The sequence below is a fragment of the Vombatus ursinus genome, unplaced genomic scaffold (assembly GCF_900497805.2).
Source record: "Vombatus ursinus unplaced genomic scaffold, bare-nosed wombat genome assembly UNPS02014959.1, whole genome shotgun sequence".
Taxonomy (NCBI): domain Eukaryota; kingdom Metazoa; phylum Chordata; class Mammalia; order Diprotodontia; family Vombatidae; genus Vombatus; species Vombatus ursinus.
In genome coordinates this window covers 9849315-9864655 of record NW_020954737.1, presented here as the reverse complement: position 1 = coordinate 9864655, position 15341 = coordinate 9849315, and the positions used below count along the sequence as shown (strand labels likewise).

At 34.5% G+C, this 15341-nt stretch overlaps 1 protein-coding gene across 3 annotated transcripts in view; it reads left to right on the top strand.

Annotated features, from left to right (window-relative positions):
- Positions 1-15341, top strand: part of RYK (receptor-like tyrosine kinase) — a 108222-nt gene that overhangs the window by 52249 nt on the left and 40632 nt on the right. For 2 of the 3 annotated variants that reach the window (XM_027845299.1, XM_027845301.1), the window contains exons 5-9: positions 837-890; positions 5107-5251; positions 7549-7649; positions 9363-9497; positions 11583-11669. In XM_027845299.1, coding sequence (XP_027701100.1) covers positions 837-890; positions 5107-5251; positions 7549-7649; positions 9363-9497; positions 11583-11669 — 522 coding nt within the window. The remainder of the gene's footprint in view (positions 1-836; positions 891-5106; positions 5252-7548; positions 7650-9362; positions 9498-11582; positions 11670-15341) is intronic. The other variant, XM_027845300.1, reaches the window with a different exon arrangement.

Below are 15341 nucleotides of genomic sequence, written 5' to 3'. Positions count from 1 at the left end.
GTTTCCTTATTTGTAAAATGGGAATAATAATACTTATCTCACTAGATTGTGAAGATCAGATGATCAAATGAGATAATGCATATAAAGATCTTATAACACTTCCATACTAGTATCTTCATGCTTATTTACCACAGTGGGAATCATTCCTGCCCCTTGCTATTTTTGTAATTGAGTAAAATTAAGTTATATTTTCTTTCACAGTTTAGGCTTCATTGCCAATAGTGGATTATTAGAGATTTTAAAATTCACTTTGCTTATCTTGACCCTTTGTTTTGTCTTGTTTCTTATACTGGAGCAATTCCTTCATTTTATTATTCATTTTATTACAACTTAGCATTTCTAGAGAGTGGGAATAAGGATGGGAAAAAAAATGAATGTCACACACAGTACACAGTCTAATACAACGCAGTAACACTGAGTTCTGTTTTTAACTTTACCATTTACTAGGTCTCTGAGTTTGGGCAATCTCACTTCTCCAGGCCTCAGGTTCTTCATCTGTAAAATCAGTGACTTGGATTAGAATATTCCAAGGAGCCATTCCAGATCTAAAAATCTATGACACTAAAGCTAGTCAAATTTCAGTTATCTAAGCATTTTTCTTAGGTGGCACGGCCAATTTCTTGGTGAGAAGACATAATTGACTATTTAAAGACTTACTAAATTCAAAACAAGTATAAGCAGAGTATTAATTTAGTTTTGACTGTCTTATAACAAAGACCTTCCTTTTTTGTTCTAAAAGAACACATTCTGTTGCAAAACAGAAAATTAGTGTATTTAAGAATTTTCTAGAAAGAAACTTGAGTTCTAAAATATCTTTTATTACATTTTTCAATCAGAGCTTGAAGAAATCAAAACTCCAACTTCTGACAAAAATGGCAACAGAACTATTTGTAAGTACACTATCACTGGTTTTTAAAAATCATTTGGGGAAATAAAGCATGGAGATTTTGTATGAATAACCAGTTCCCTCTATATATCTATAAAAACTATTAATATGGGAATATAAAATGGTAATAATTTATATTTGTTTCAGTTCAATTGCTTCCTTGGTCTTAAGCAAATCAAAATCAAAATTAATGTTGATGCTATTTATTTCACATTCTCGATATTTTATCATTCAAAAATATTCTGAATATTCTAGACATTCATGTTCTGGATATTTTGTATAATAAATATTGTACATATTTAATAATATGATTACCAGTACTACCTGGTCCTCAATCAATTAACAAGCATTTATTAAAAATCTTCAGTGTTTCAGGCACTGAATATTAATACAAAAAAATGAAACAGTTCTTGTTTTTAAGGAATTTACATTATATCAGGGGAGACAACACATGAAATAAATTCAGAATAAATGCAAAGTAGTTAAATACTATCTATTTAGGGAAGAGGGGTTTCTCCTAGTTGTGATATATCCAAATATACATACATACACACACATATATACATACATACATACACATAGATGTATGTATTTGGTCCACATATGTATGTACTCTATGTCTGTGTATGTGTATGTACGTACCACAACTAGCTATCTTTCTCTCTGTTTCCAACTAACCCCAATATCTTCCCTGAGTTTTAATCATGCATTACCAATTGTCTATTGGACATTTCATACCGGATGCTCCAGGAACATCTCTTAAACTCAACATGTCCAAGATTTTATTTATCATCTTTCTCTGCAATCTCTCCCCTATTCTCATATTCCTTATTTCTGCTGAAGGTACTAGCATATCTAGGTCTACATCTAGTTATCTCTGATTCCTCTGCATAATGATGAGAGTAAACCTGTTGGATATAATGAGATTACCAAAAGAGAGAGGATACAAGAAGAGAAGAGGGCCTAGGACAGCACCTTAAGGAACAATCTAAGTTAAGGAGTCATATAGATGACAAGCCAGTAGTGGAGATGAAGAACCATTAGATACGGAGGAAGAGAACCCGGAAAGAGTAGTGTCAAAAAAATTTAAGAGACGAGAGTATCCAAGAGTTTAAGATGTCTATGCACCATCTAGTTTGAAATGACAAATAGGTAAAACGTTATGTGGTACTGAAGCTTAGGAGAGAGACTGGGTCTGGATTTATAGATTTGTGAGTCATCTGCATGGAGATGATAATTAAACCTATCCACAGTTGTGTCTCACAAGTAGAAAATTAGTTTAAAATTTCATTGTAATTATCTAACTAGAGTATGATATGAAAAATAGCTAGCCATCCTCACATGTTAGCCAAGAGTTGAGAATCTGTGAGCAGTGGTTTAAATATGGTCTTTAGTTTGAAATTAAATCAATCAACATTTATTAAATTCCTACACTGTGCACTGGAAATATGAAGGCAAAAATGAAGTACATACCATTTAGGAGCTTATATTCTACTAGAGAGTATGCCATGTAAACTGATAAGTAAGTACTGTACAAGGTGACTGCATGGTAATGTGAGGGAAGAGACACTGACAACCAGGGAAATCAGGACAGCCTTCTCAGAGGTGGCAGCACATGAATTTGAACCCTGAAAGAAAACAGGGATTGTGAGAGGGAGAGTTGAGAAAGAAAGGACTTTTCAGGAGTTTCTTTTGTGAAGGCCTAGAGGCAAAAGTTGAATTAATGAGTTCTGGTAATAGCCAGAAAGCCAGTTTGACTGGAATGGAAGGAAGGGTGTGAAATATTTTTGGAAAGGTAAGCTGAAATACCAGATTTTTTGTTTTGTCCTAAAGGTAGTAGGGAGCCTCTGAAACTTAAGATGTGAGAGCATACATCTGTAACTGGAAGGGAACTTAGATGTCATCTAGCGGAGCCCTTCATTTTACAAATGAGGAAGATGGGGCCCAGGGAGGTTATAGGACTGCTCAGAATCAATTGTGGAGGATGGCGGTGCTGCAGTGATGCTTGTGCTTGTGGAAAACTGTTTTGGCAGCAGTGAAGAGATTGAGTTGGAGAAATAAGAGAGTGGAATCAGGGAAATCAATTAGGAACCTATCTAAGTGGTCAGGGGAGAAGCTTGTGAACTATGGGGTGATGGCCATGAGAAGGGGACTGATAGAGCAGATGTAGTGGAGGTATATTTGAAAGTCCTTGGCAACTGAGTAGATATGGCAGAGAAGAAGAGTTAAGAATTGAGAATGACTGAGCTTGTGAACCTGCAAAAGTACTAGGACCGTCAACAGAAACAGGGAAATTTAAAGTAAGTGGAGTAGGGTTTGGGGACAAGATTATAAATTTTTTAAAAAATTTAATATGTTGGGTTTGAGATGCCTGTATGAGAGATAATCCGGATAAAAATATGTGGGAAGCATTTAGTGGTGAAAGCTGGATATTACATAGATTTAAAAATCATCTACGTAGAAATGATAATTGAACCAGAGGGAGATGATGAGTTCACAAAGACAGAAAGATGCAGAGAAAGAAGAGAAGTGGGTCCAGGACAGCCTTAGGGAATAATTATTTTTACAGGATATGAAATGGATATTGATCCAGCAAAGACATTTGAAGAATTGCCAGACAAAGTAGGAGGCAAACCAGGGAAAAAAACATTGTTGTGAAAGCTGAGGGAGGAGAGAATATTCAGGAGGAGAGAATGGTCAGTATTAATATTTTCAGAGAAGTTTGGGAAAACTCCGTCGGATTTAGCAATTAAATGATTGTTGGTAACTTTGGACAAAACAATTTCAGTGGAGTGGTGTAATAAGAAATCATATTGCTAGAGTTGAAAAGTAAGCAATAGGGAAGAAAATGAAGACAAGTATGTAGACAGCTTTTTCTAGGAGTCTGTGAAAAGAGGAAAGATACAACTTGAAGTGTCAAGTGAAGATTTTTTTCAGGAAGGGGGAGATTTGGGCATGTTTGTAAGCATCAGAGAAGGAATAAGGAAATAAGAATAAGTAAAGGTTGCAGATGAGAGGGACAAAGGGGATGTTAGGTACAAGTTTCCATTAGAAACAAAGTGAGGTGGCGTCCTGTATTTATAAAAATACTTATGAGAAAGGATAGAATTTACTCTTTGAAAAAATATTTTTACAAGGTGAATATAAAAATCATTTATCAAATTAGCAATGACGATAAAAGGCAGTCATTATATGACACCATTTTTTTTAAACTAATGTGGCTGGCCTTGGCAAGGGGGAGAGCAAACTCTGTCAGAGATTGGTATAAATGAGGACAGAATGGAGGATGGATGAAGATAGGGTTTGAAGTTTAGAATATAAATCAGAAGATACACAAAATGGATAGCTCATGTTTTCTCAGTAAATTAGGCATTGGAGAGTAGGTTCTCTGCTGAGAGGAATGAAGAGGTAGTATGGGAGTCTTGAGGGGAGAGAAGATTCGCAACAGCAGTCACCAAGATTGTGAAAGAGAATCATACTGTGTTAACTGGGATGAAGATTAGTTACTTTAATCTGTTTGGTTGCTGATTTGTGTTGTGTCATTGTATTTGTCCTTCTGGTTCTGTTCACTTTATTCTGCTTTAGTTCATATTAGTCTTCCCCTGTTTCTCCTGATTCCTTATATTTGTAATTCTTTTATGATGCTATGATGTTTCATTACATTCATATATCACAGTTTTTGCAATCATTGTCCAGTTGATAGGTACCTATACCTACTTTGGTTTCCAGTTTTTCCTGTCTCAAAAGTGCTGCTATGATATTTTGGCATATATGGGACTTTTTTTTTCTCTGTGTCTTTGAACTCTTTACAATACATGTTTAATGGTGGAATTGTTGCATTAAAGGGTATGAATAATTTTAGTAAATTTTCTTGCACAATTCCAAATTATTTTCTAGAATTAACAATTCATTAACACTGTATTGGCAGGCTTATTTTCTCACAGCCTCTTCAACACTGGCTGTTTCTCCAAAGTTGGGTGAATGATTTTTATTTTTCTACCAGAATTCCTATTAAAAATATTTTTCAAAGAATAAATGCTTTTCTTTACCACCATATATTGTTTGTATGACTTTTTACTAGTAACTGATTTATACTAGTAACTGATTTACTATAAACTTCGACTAATGTGAAATTTTTTTATTTGTTAAAAATGTATTTTAAAAGAACTCACATATACATTATACTGATAAAAAAAACAACTTTTTTTTTAAAATTTCAGATGATCCTGTAAATGCAGCTCCTACCACTTCTACTCGTGTGTTTTATATCAGTGTAGGGGTTTGCTGTGCAGTAATATTTCTGGTAGCAATAATATTAGCTGTTTTGCACCTCCATAGTATGAAAAGAATTGAGCTGGATGACAGGTACTGTATATAATTTTTAAAAATTGCTTCCTAATTACTTGTACCCAGAGAAGAATAAATGGGGGAAGTCGGGGGAACGAGTTAATCTCTAGCCACCTAAAGAAGCATTTTGTAGATACTGCCCTTGTGTTTATTTTATTAACTGTTACAAGTATTTTGAGGTGATTGTGGATGAGGTATGAGGGATTTGATTATATACAGCTCCTCTCTTCAAAATGTTGTTTCAGTTGATTTTTTTTTTCTTCCTATCACTTCAAGAGGGGAAAGAAGAGAATGGAATGAGAATAGGAGAGGACAACGAAGGATAAAAAATTCATTGTAATTGAGAGAATGCACAGAAGAGGCATCTTTGAGGGTATAAAAGGAAAGTATGTAACCGCACAGGACTGAATAGTGCCATGGTAGGGTTTTAATTGCATTAAAATCTTAAGAGAATCCTGAGAATTTTGTAAGTAAGTTTAGCTCAAAGGGATGAAGGGAACATAAAATATTTTTTAGAGATCTTTATGAGGACAGAAGTTATTCTTTGACATATTCTATGTGCTGGTCTCTAAAGATGAAAGTGAATTGTCCTTGAGATCTGGCTAATACATTCAATATTTTGATTGTACTTGGAAATCTGGAAAAGCTTCTTGGCCCCTAAAATGTGACCTAATTAGGGGAGGTATGTATCACTGCATTTGCTACCTTGACTATAAAGTAGGAACTTGGGGTGTGTTAGGCTATATGGGGTAGTAAAAAAGATGAATAAGATGATTCTTGTCCTCACGGAGCTTCTTACCATTTAGTTGGGGAAATATCTAGAGAGGTATAAAGTGCTATAAGAGTTAGAAAAGAGGAGACTTCATTTCAAGCCAAGGTCATCCTCCACCGTGGAGGATATTGCATTTGTGTTAGATTTTAAAGGATAATAGCATTTTGACAGGTGGACAGACCAAAGAGCAGAAGCGGTTAAGTACAAGATGTATTCAAGGAATAAAGTGATGTAATTAAGTTTGGCTAGTGATATATTTAGGAAGTAGATGGAAATAGGGAGTCAATTGGAGGCAGATTGAGGAGTATATTTACTGGCCGGTAAAGATATTTGTTCTTTAATGACTAGACAATAGAGAGCCACATAAGGTTTGAGCAAGATATATGTGGCAGTTACAGAACGAATGGGTTGGAGAGAGGGAGAGACAAAAAACAGGTTCAGTTAGAGGTTTTTTCAGTAGTTTATGAACTTTCTTTTAGCTCCGGAGCAAGGTGAAGGATACTACCATAGGAAGGAAAGAAGCAAGTGATAAGAATACTTTGATCTACTACATAATCCTTAATTCCTCATCCCTTTCTTTCCTCTCTACACTACAAAATGACTAAGAGAATATAGCAGGTTAAAGAGCAATACTTCAGAGAGTATTTCCCCCATAGTAAGGGTGATTGTGTGATCCACTCAAGTGGCCCATAGGGATACAAATTTAAAAACTGCTTTATTACAGAAATATTGAACATGAGTTAAACATGGAGTCTCTTTCTTTTGTATGATTCTTATATTGCCAATAGAAGAAGAGACTATTATAATATAATAATATAATATAATATAACAAATATTATAGGCTGCCCTCCCAAGCACATGTTTCAAGAAACCCAAATTTTATCCATTTTAGAAATTGGAGGATCATGAGGCAGAGTTGATGCAGTCTACTGTACGTTCTATAAGTGTATAGAATATAGGTGTATTTTATGTATTCATTGCTTAGCTGTTTTGCAGTATCCACAATCCACTGTGCTTTAAGGCTGTCTTTTTTTTCCCTCTTTTACACGTTTAACTTGATATACTCCTTATTAAAAGTAATCTCGTAAAAGTGGCATAGTTTTAATTTTCCTAGAGATAATCATTCTAATCATTATTAATTTCTTACCCTAACATTTTGTTCTAATAATGGCCATCTATCAGAAAAGAAAAAGTATACAATCTCAACAGATTCTGATTTCAGCTTGAAACATGTCATTATGGAGAAATAGCCATTATTATGATCTCTCAAGATTTTTAGAATAATTTTATTATCATAACTGCTCATCCACATGTAGCTTTTAGTATCTTGTTACATGTAACAATAGGTGCAAGAGGCAGTCATAGTATAGTGGATAAAGAAATGTCCTTGGAGTCAAGAAAACCTAGGAATGTGTATATGTATGTATAAGTAAATGTATATGTATTTGTGTGTATGTATATATAAACACACACACATATATTATAAATAAAAAAGAAATAAAAATTCCTCATGAGTTCACTTTCTATCTCAAATTATTTTCAGCATCAGTGACAGCAGTAGTTCACAAGGTTTATCTCAGCCATCTACGCAGACAACTCAGTACCTGAGAGCTGATACTCCTAACAATGCAACACCTGTTACCAGTAAGAGTTAATTTAAATCCAAAACCAGTTTACTTTAGTCTTGATTTTTAGGCTACTCGTGATCCTAAGTGGTTAGTGTCACATGCATATGTGGAACTTAGGGTTGATGTTCAAGATTTGACTTCCAGTTCTTAGATCAGTAGAAATTGTAACTTTTTAAAAATTGGTAAATTTAAATATATTAAGTAGACTCACTTTAATTGTTTTTTAGTTTGGGGGAATTTCTAAAGATTCAACCTTCTGCAAATGCACCTGGATTATTTTCCCATTCAAATAAAGGAATTATGAATTTGCTAATTATTTAAGGAAAAATAAATTCAGTATGCTTTCTAAAAGCAAGAAATTTTGGATTTTGATTAAAGTATCATCAAATGCAGTTCATTTACACCTCACATAATGTCCTGACCAGTAGTGTTTTTCAATAATGTCATTGTGCTCTTCAACCAAATCCCACAATAATATTTTAAAATACCTTTATGTTGTCATTTGACAGATTTCCTAAGAAAGGTGTTTGGTTATATGGTAACTGAATCTCTGAGCTAGTAATTGATCTCAAGCATGTTACTCCCAAAGTATATTGGAACAACTACTGCCATATTGCTAATATCTTACAGATCTGACTGCCCTTTGTTTTACCTAATTCCCTAAGTGGCATATTCAATATGAAATGGAAATTCATGGTGTCATATTCAGTCTTCATTTATGTTCTGCTTTGTTTATGGAAATGCTAATTTTTTTTAGTGCTTAAGTTCATAACAAAACATTTCTAAAAGACAGAGATGTGCATTTAGTGAGGACAGTTATCTTTAAAGACTGCCCCTCAAAAACTGCTTTTGTTCTTTATTAGGTGGTGATTTGAGAAAGATTAATCATAATAATCACAGCACTTGTATAGAACTTAAGCTTTTCTTACAGCAATCCTATGATATAGGTAAATTAGCACGTCATCTATTAAATTGCTAACCAGTAATTATTCCTCCTTATTTTGTAACTTTTGGGAAACTGTATTCTTAGTCCTTCTGCCTTCCTTCTTGTTTCCCAATTTCCAAAGTACCAAAGAATATCATTCTTACTCTTCTCCTTCTCCATCTCCTTCTTGCTTTCAGTCTGCTTAGCAACATTGTTTCTCTGAGTGAATAATTTTACTCAACTTTTATAAATTTAACTTCATTTTCTTGCTGGTAAAAATGAGGGGATGTTAAAACTAATTTAAACACCCCGGCTTGGCATGAAGTTAGAAGATTAAAATATTTAAATGGTCACATATCTTGTTAGAAAAGACATATTGTAATAAAATCCTCCCTTTAGGGAAGAATTAGATAATTTCTTATAGGGGCTATTTTTCAAATTTGCAAAAATTGTCCAGAGGAGGTCATCATTTTCCCTATGGTTTTGAGGTAACACAGTTGATAATCTGTGAACCAGCTATTGCTTTGCTTGTAACAACACACATGTATATACAATTAGAATAGCACTAATTTTAATAATGTATTGCTGTCTACATCTGATTACTGCATGATGGATGTGGGGGAAGGATTCTTTGCCTAGAGTCTCCAGTTTGTTTTCGGGAGAAGGAGTCTTAACCTTTTTTCCTTTTATTGTTCCTACATCTGTTCTTTGAGTATTAACTATTTTATGTAGGTAATTATGGAAAATGATGGTCTCTAATTCTTGTTATAAGGGTATTTATATTAGTTTTGTTTGGCTTTGTTGGCTCCTCAGGTTATCCTACATTACGGATAGAGAAGAATGACCTAAAAAGTGTCACTCTTATGGAGGCCAAAGCAAAGGTCAAAGATATAGCAATTTCCAGGGAGAGAATAACACTAAAAGATGTTCTCCAAGAAGGTATGTATCCTCTCAAAATCAGTTTTTAAGTTATGTATTTTAAATATGCTAATATTCTAAAATGGTATTTAAATATCTTAGTCATTAAATATTTAATATTTTCATATCAGTGTTAGGGTAAGCATAGAAGAAATGGCTTCAATCTTTATATCATACAAGACAAAAACTTTTTTCCTTCAAAAGTGTTGCTTGTACTTTTTTTTTTTGCGTCTCTTAAGATCACATAATATATAGTTTGGGATAGTTAAATTATCTTGTTCTTTAATTACCTTCTCGAAGTAATTTTTCCATTGTGTTGGAGAAGAGAATGTTGAAAATCTCACAGAAGGAACTTAAAAAATCAAAGAGTGCTTCAGGAAGGCTTGTTTTCTTTCTGTTGTGTAGTCATTAGGCCAGGAGTTAGGTTTTAACTTGTAAATTCATGAACTAATTGGAAATGAAGGGTGGACTCTGGTAAGTTTTGGGTTTTGTTTTTTCCTATCAATTTGGGGTCTCAGCTTGTAAAGCTATTGCTTACCTAGGGACTTAAGCTGCTCTCAGTTTCTGTAACAAGTCTGTTCTCTGTTTTCTGTCAAAAGAGGCTATTAATTGAAGAATAGAGTCCTGGTAACCAGTTTTTTGATTAAGGGACATATTGAATAATAATAGCATATAGTGCTTTATCTTTTCAAATTGCTTTATATGTATTATATCATGTAATCCTTATAACAGTCATGTGAGGTATAGGTACTATTATCTATATTTTACTGATGAGAGAAACAAGTTGGTTAAGTGACTTGCTTATGGCCATATAGCTAGTAAGTGTCTGAAGCAGGATTCAAACTCAGGTGTGTTGATCAGATAGAGAAGGGGAAGATTGTCCACTACTTCCCTTTATTGCATTGAGGTTTTCTTCTTGGTTTTCAGAATTAAATGATGAGGAAATGGGGCCAGAATCTAGGGAGTTACCTTTACTAGTTGCCCTGGCCTGAAGGGTCAAGCTCAGGCTGGGCTACGATGGATGGGGGATTGATATTGAAAGATGGGGAACAGGACAAGAGAAAATGAGGAATCAGTTCTCTCCAGCTTCCAGAGGAGGGAGACAAGCACCAGTGCAGTCAGTGCACTTTTCATAGTAATTCCAGATTAAGCCCAGAAATCACAAATTCTAGGTTGAAGAGTGCCTTTTCTGAAGACCAGCTTTTTCAGAGTCTAGATTTAGCATTTTTGAGAGCATTAAATTGTAGCTGTATCAGAAATTTATTATTTTAGATAAGGGATAATTCAACAATCTCACCCTTCTCCTCTCCAACATCCATTTAACTTAGAAGTTAAAATTAACAAAGCATTGTCTTCTGCTCTAGTCCATTCTCTACTCAGCTGTCAAAGTGATCTTAAGCACAAGTCTAAGTTAAGGCCTTTGGCTACCTATGAGTTCCATAATCAAATATAAAACCCTTTGGATTTTAAAGTTATTTGTAACCCTAAAAAGGTTACAAGGTCCTTTTCTACCTTTGCAGTCTTCTTGCACCTTACTTCCATCTGCAATCCTATGACAGTGGTCTCTTTGCGTGCAACACTTCTGAACTGCTTATTTTCACTGACTTTCCCTCATGCTTGGAACTCTCTCTCTCCTCATCTTCACCTTCTTCTTTCTTTGGCTTCCTTAAAGTCTTAGCTAAAGTCCTACCTTCTGCAAAAAGCCTTTCCCAGTGGTCCTTCTTTATCTTAGTGCCTTCCTTCTGAGATTATCTCCATTTTATCCTCTACCTGTCTTTTTAGCACATAACTGTTTATGTGTTGTCTTCCTCATTACACTGTGAGATCAGGGATATTTTTTCTTTTATCTTCAGTGCTTATTAGCACATAGTAGGTGCTTAATAAATTTTGACTAACTGATCATTTCATCGTTTGTCTACTGTCAGCATAACCCCTTTATTAGAATACTCAGCACAAATCATCAAATTTTAACTGGAAAATCTGTTTAACTTCCTGTAGAACTACTTTTCTATATGTTTTAAAGTTACCACTGTATCAGAAGGTTTTTAAATTGACAGTTTTTTTTCACTTGCCATATTATGTCATCACAAATATTCTTCCTTTTAGGAACCTTTGGGCGTATTTTCCATGGAATTTTAATAGACGATAAAGATCCCAACAAAGAAAAACAAGCGTTCGTGAAAACTGTTAAAGGTAGGATTTTTCACAGTGTACTAACAATATTCCTTACTTAGGGAAAATATAAGCATCATTAGATGACTTAGACAGGTGGTTCACTCACGTAGTTAACTTGTATAAAGATCTTTGGCATTCTTAACCATAGACCATGAGGAGATTCAGTTCTTTCAGATATTAGATCATTCTTTTTAGAAATAGAAAGTGAGAAAATGGACTGACATACAAAAATGTTTAAAATCCATTATGGATCATTTTGCCAGTGACAAACTAAATTTTGCACAAATTAAGTCCATTGTTATATGATCCAGTTTTGTGGCAGTTGGTAACTATCTCTGAAGCTGAAATTCTATCCTTAGTTATTAGATCCCAAAGTAACTATTTTATCCTATTCCAAATAAATACAAGCTAAGTTGTGAATAACAAGTTAACTTTGATGACATTTTTCTTTAGTTAAGATCTTTTTGCACCATATTTTGATATATGATTCCAGATTTTTCTTTTCTACTTACTAGTTGATAGATTTTGTTCATCTGAAAAAAAAATCGAGATTTTAGCACAATTTTATTTACATGTGACTTCGTCACCAAAACTAGCAAAATTATGATGACTCTTTAAATTTTAGAATTTTATTTTCATTTGTTATTTTTTAAACCTTATTTATAGAATAGTTAAATAATTTTTAATTAATGTTTCTCTTGGCCAATTTTGGAATGGAATAGAAATATATGCTGTTTTTCACTGTGCTCCGTATTTGTTGTTTGGCTTCTTCAGGACATTCTTGTTTTGGAACAAATACTCAGCAATTTTTACTGTGCATATATGGCCAGTTTTGTGGATTAATCACATTTAATTGTTTGTGAAATAAATTTTGCTAGTGCTTATATCCCTAAATATAATTTAAAGAAATAATTGAACATTTTAGGGATTTGTCTTTAGGAGAAAATGTGATGTGATGAAGAGACTACTGGACTTTTAGTTAGTCAAGGGCTTGAATTCACTTCTTACTTAATAACTGGTCTTAGGTAAATCACTAAAGCTGATGCCTATCAATTGGGGAATGACTGAGCAAGTTGTGGTATATGAATGTAATGGAATACTATTGTGCTATAAAAAATAATGAACAGGCTGACTTCAGAAAAACCTGGAAACACTTGTATGGTCTGATGCTGAGTGAAGGGAACAGAACCAGGAGAACGTTGTGCAAGGACTAATATTGATAGACTTAGCCCTTCTCAGCAATACAAGGATCTAAGACATCTCCAAAGGCCTCATTGCGGAAAATGCTGTCCACGTCCAAAGAAAAAACTATGGAATTTGAATGCAGATCGAAGCATACTATTTGCTATTTTTTCTCTTCTGTTGTGTTTTGTTTCCTCTTTCTGGTGGTTCCTCCTATTAGTTCTAATTCTTACAACATCACTAATGTGAAAATATGTTTAATAGGAATATATATGTATAGCCTATATCATATTGCTCGCCGTCTTGGGAATGGAGGGGGAGAAAAATTTAAAACTCAAAAGCTTATGGAAGTGATTGTTGATAATTCAAAATAAATTTAAAAAAAGAATCTATATGAAAACAAAAAAAAATCACTAAAGCTCGCTGAGTTTCAGCTTCTTCATCTGTGAAATGGGGCTTTCATCTTGTTGCTACTTTTTTCATGGCTCTTCATTGGTTCCCCATTGCCTAGAGACTCAAGACCAAACTTTTTCCTAGTGTTTTAGGTCCTCTATAATGTGGTTTCATCTGATCTATTTTAATTAATTTCCCAATGTTCCCAATCATGAATCATGTGCTTGTGAGATCATTCTCTTTGAGGTTATTCTTCAAGATTAACAAAACTAAATGTCCCAGTTTGCTGCCATTCCTTCTGTTACTTTCATTTTTGGAATGCTATTTTCCTTTTTTCCCCAACTAACCATGTTCTATTTATTTCTCAAAGTCCATCGTAAGTCCCTTCTTTATTTGAAATCTCCTGTGATAACTCCATACCACAATGAGTTCTTTCTGTTGTGAACTGTTTCATGTGTATTTACTGTTTTGTATAATTAGCGGTTTATTGTGTAGTGATGTAGTAATATCTGTATCTTTTTTTTGCCTAGATTATAAATTTCTCTGGTGTAGTGACAGTTACTTATCCTATTTTGGGGCTCACACCTTGCTTGTCACACATGCAGCAGAGAAGCAATGTAGCATAGTAGGGAAAGAGCTGGTTTTGGAGTCAGGAACACTAGGGTCTAAGTCTGACCTCTGACCCACATGACTGGGGAGTTGTTGAGCAAGGCCCTTAATCTCTCACTGCTCTGATCAACTCTCTAAGATTGTAATTTACAGAGAAGTTGCTGACATACACATACATAGGATAGTAATAGGGATCATACGTATGATTTCACTTGTATAAGGAATTTCCTGGTTAGGAAACTTCCTCTACCAATGCAGGTATAAAGTATGTATATGAGTGAGAGTGTGTGTGTGTGTGTGTGTGTGTGTGTATGTGTGTGTGTATGTGTGTACACACCTATGATTTCATTAATGTAGAGATCACTTTCTACTAGTACAAATAAACAACTGCTGTAAAACTTAGTGGTGGTGGTGGTGATAATGTGGTCAAACTTGAGCTTTAGGAGAATCATTTTCGCAGCTGAGTAGAGGGCTGAGTTGCAGTGGGAAGAGACTTGAGGTGGGGAGCCTAATTAGAAGGCCATTAGAGTAGTGCAAGTGTGAGGTGATGAGGACTGGACTCCAGCTGGGTCCTGGAGAAAACACAGCTCCAGCACCACCTTCTCTACAAAGCCCTTGCTCATCTCCTACCCTCCTCTTTTCCTGCTGGAGGTTATCGATCCCCTTCTTATACAAGCTAGTGAATGAGTGATAGCCCTTCCAGCTCTGCTTTCTGTGAACTTTTGAACTAAGGAAGGGGCTGACCCCCTACTGAGTGAAGTGATAGTAGTAGCTTTCTACTTGTTAGACTTGAACCATTCTCTTTGGAGAAGGAAGACACTGATTTCAGTGCTCTTTAGGGATATCCTAAAACAGCTTATGCACTATAGTTATCACCTCTCATCCCCAGCCCCCAGTCAACCTTTCACTTAAAAGTAATACTAACTATAATCATTACAGGAACTGCTTAACATTTATGCCCAATTATTGTACCTGGTCAATTACAGCTAGTAAGTAGAAAAGCAGCAATCCAACCTAGATCCTTCGCCTCTACACCCACAGCTCATGTATAATTCTATTTATGTTGGGATTTTTTTTGGCAAAAATACAACACTGCAGTATAGCAGAAAGTATGCTGTAATGCAAGTTAGGAGACCTAAATTCTAATCTCAACCCTGCTACTGGCTAGCAGTGTATGCTTCTGTAAGTAACTTTAAAATGTAATTATTTCTAAGATTCCTTTCACGTCTGTCATTTTATAAGTCTTTGAGACAATGATTTTATTTCAGACAACTTTCAAAGAAAGTTTCTCATTTCATTTGGTACTTGTAGACATTCTCTAAAAAATGTCTGCTGCCACTTGGCTTGTTCTGAATGGGTTTTGATTTTAGTTTATTTCCCTACAGAAGTAGCTAGGGAGAGGGAAGAAAAAGGAAATAATATTGATAAGAAAATACAATGTGGATACTAGGACTGTTTCTTAAGATAAGATTTGTATTTCCGTGAGTATTTGAAAAGTAGTCATTT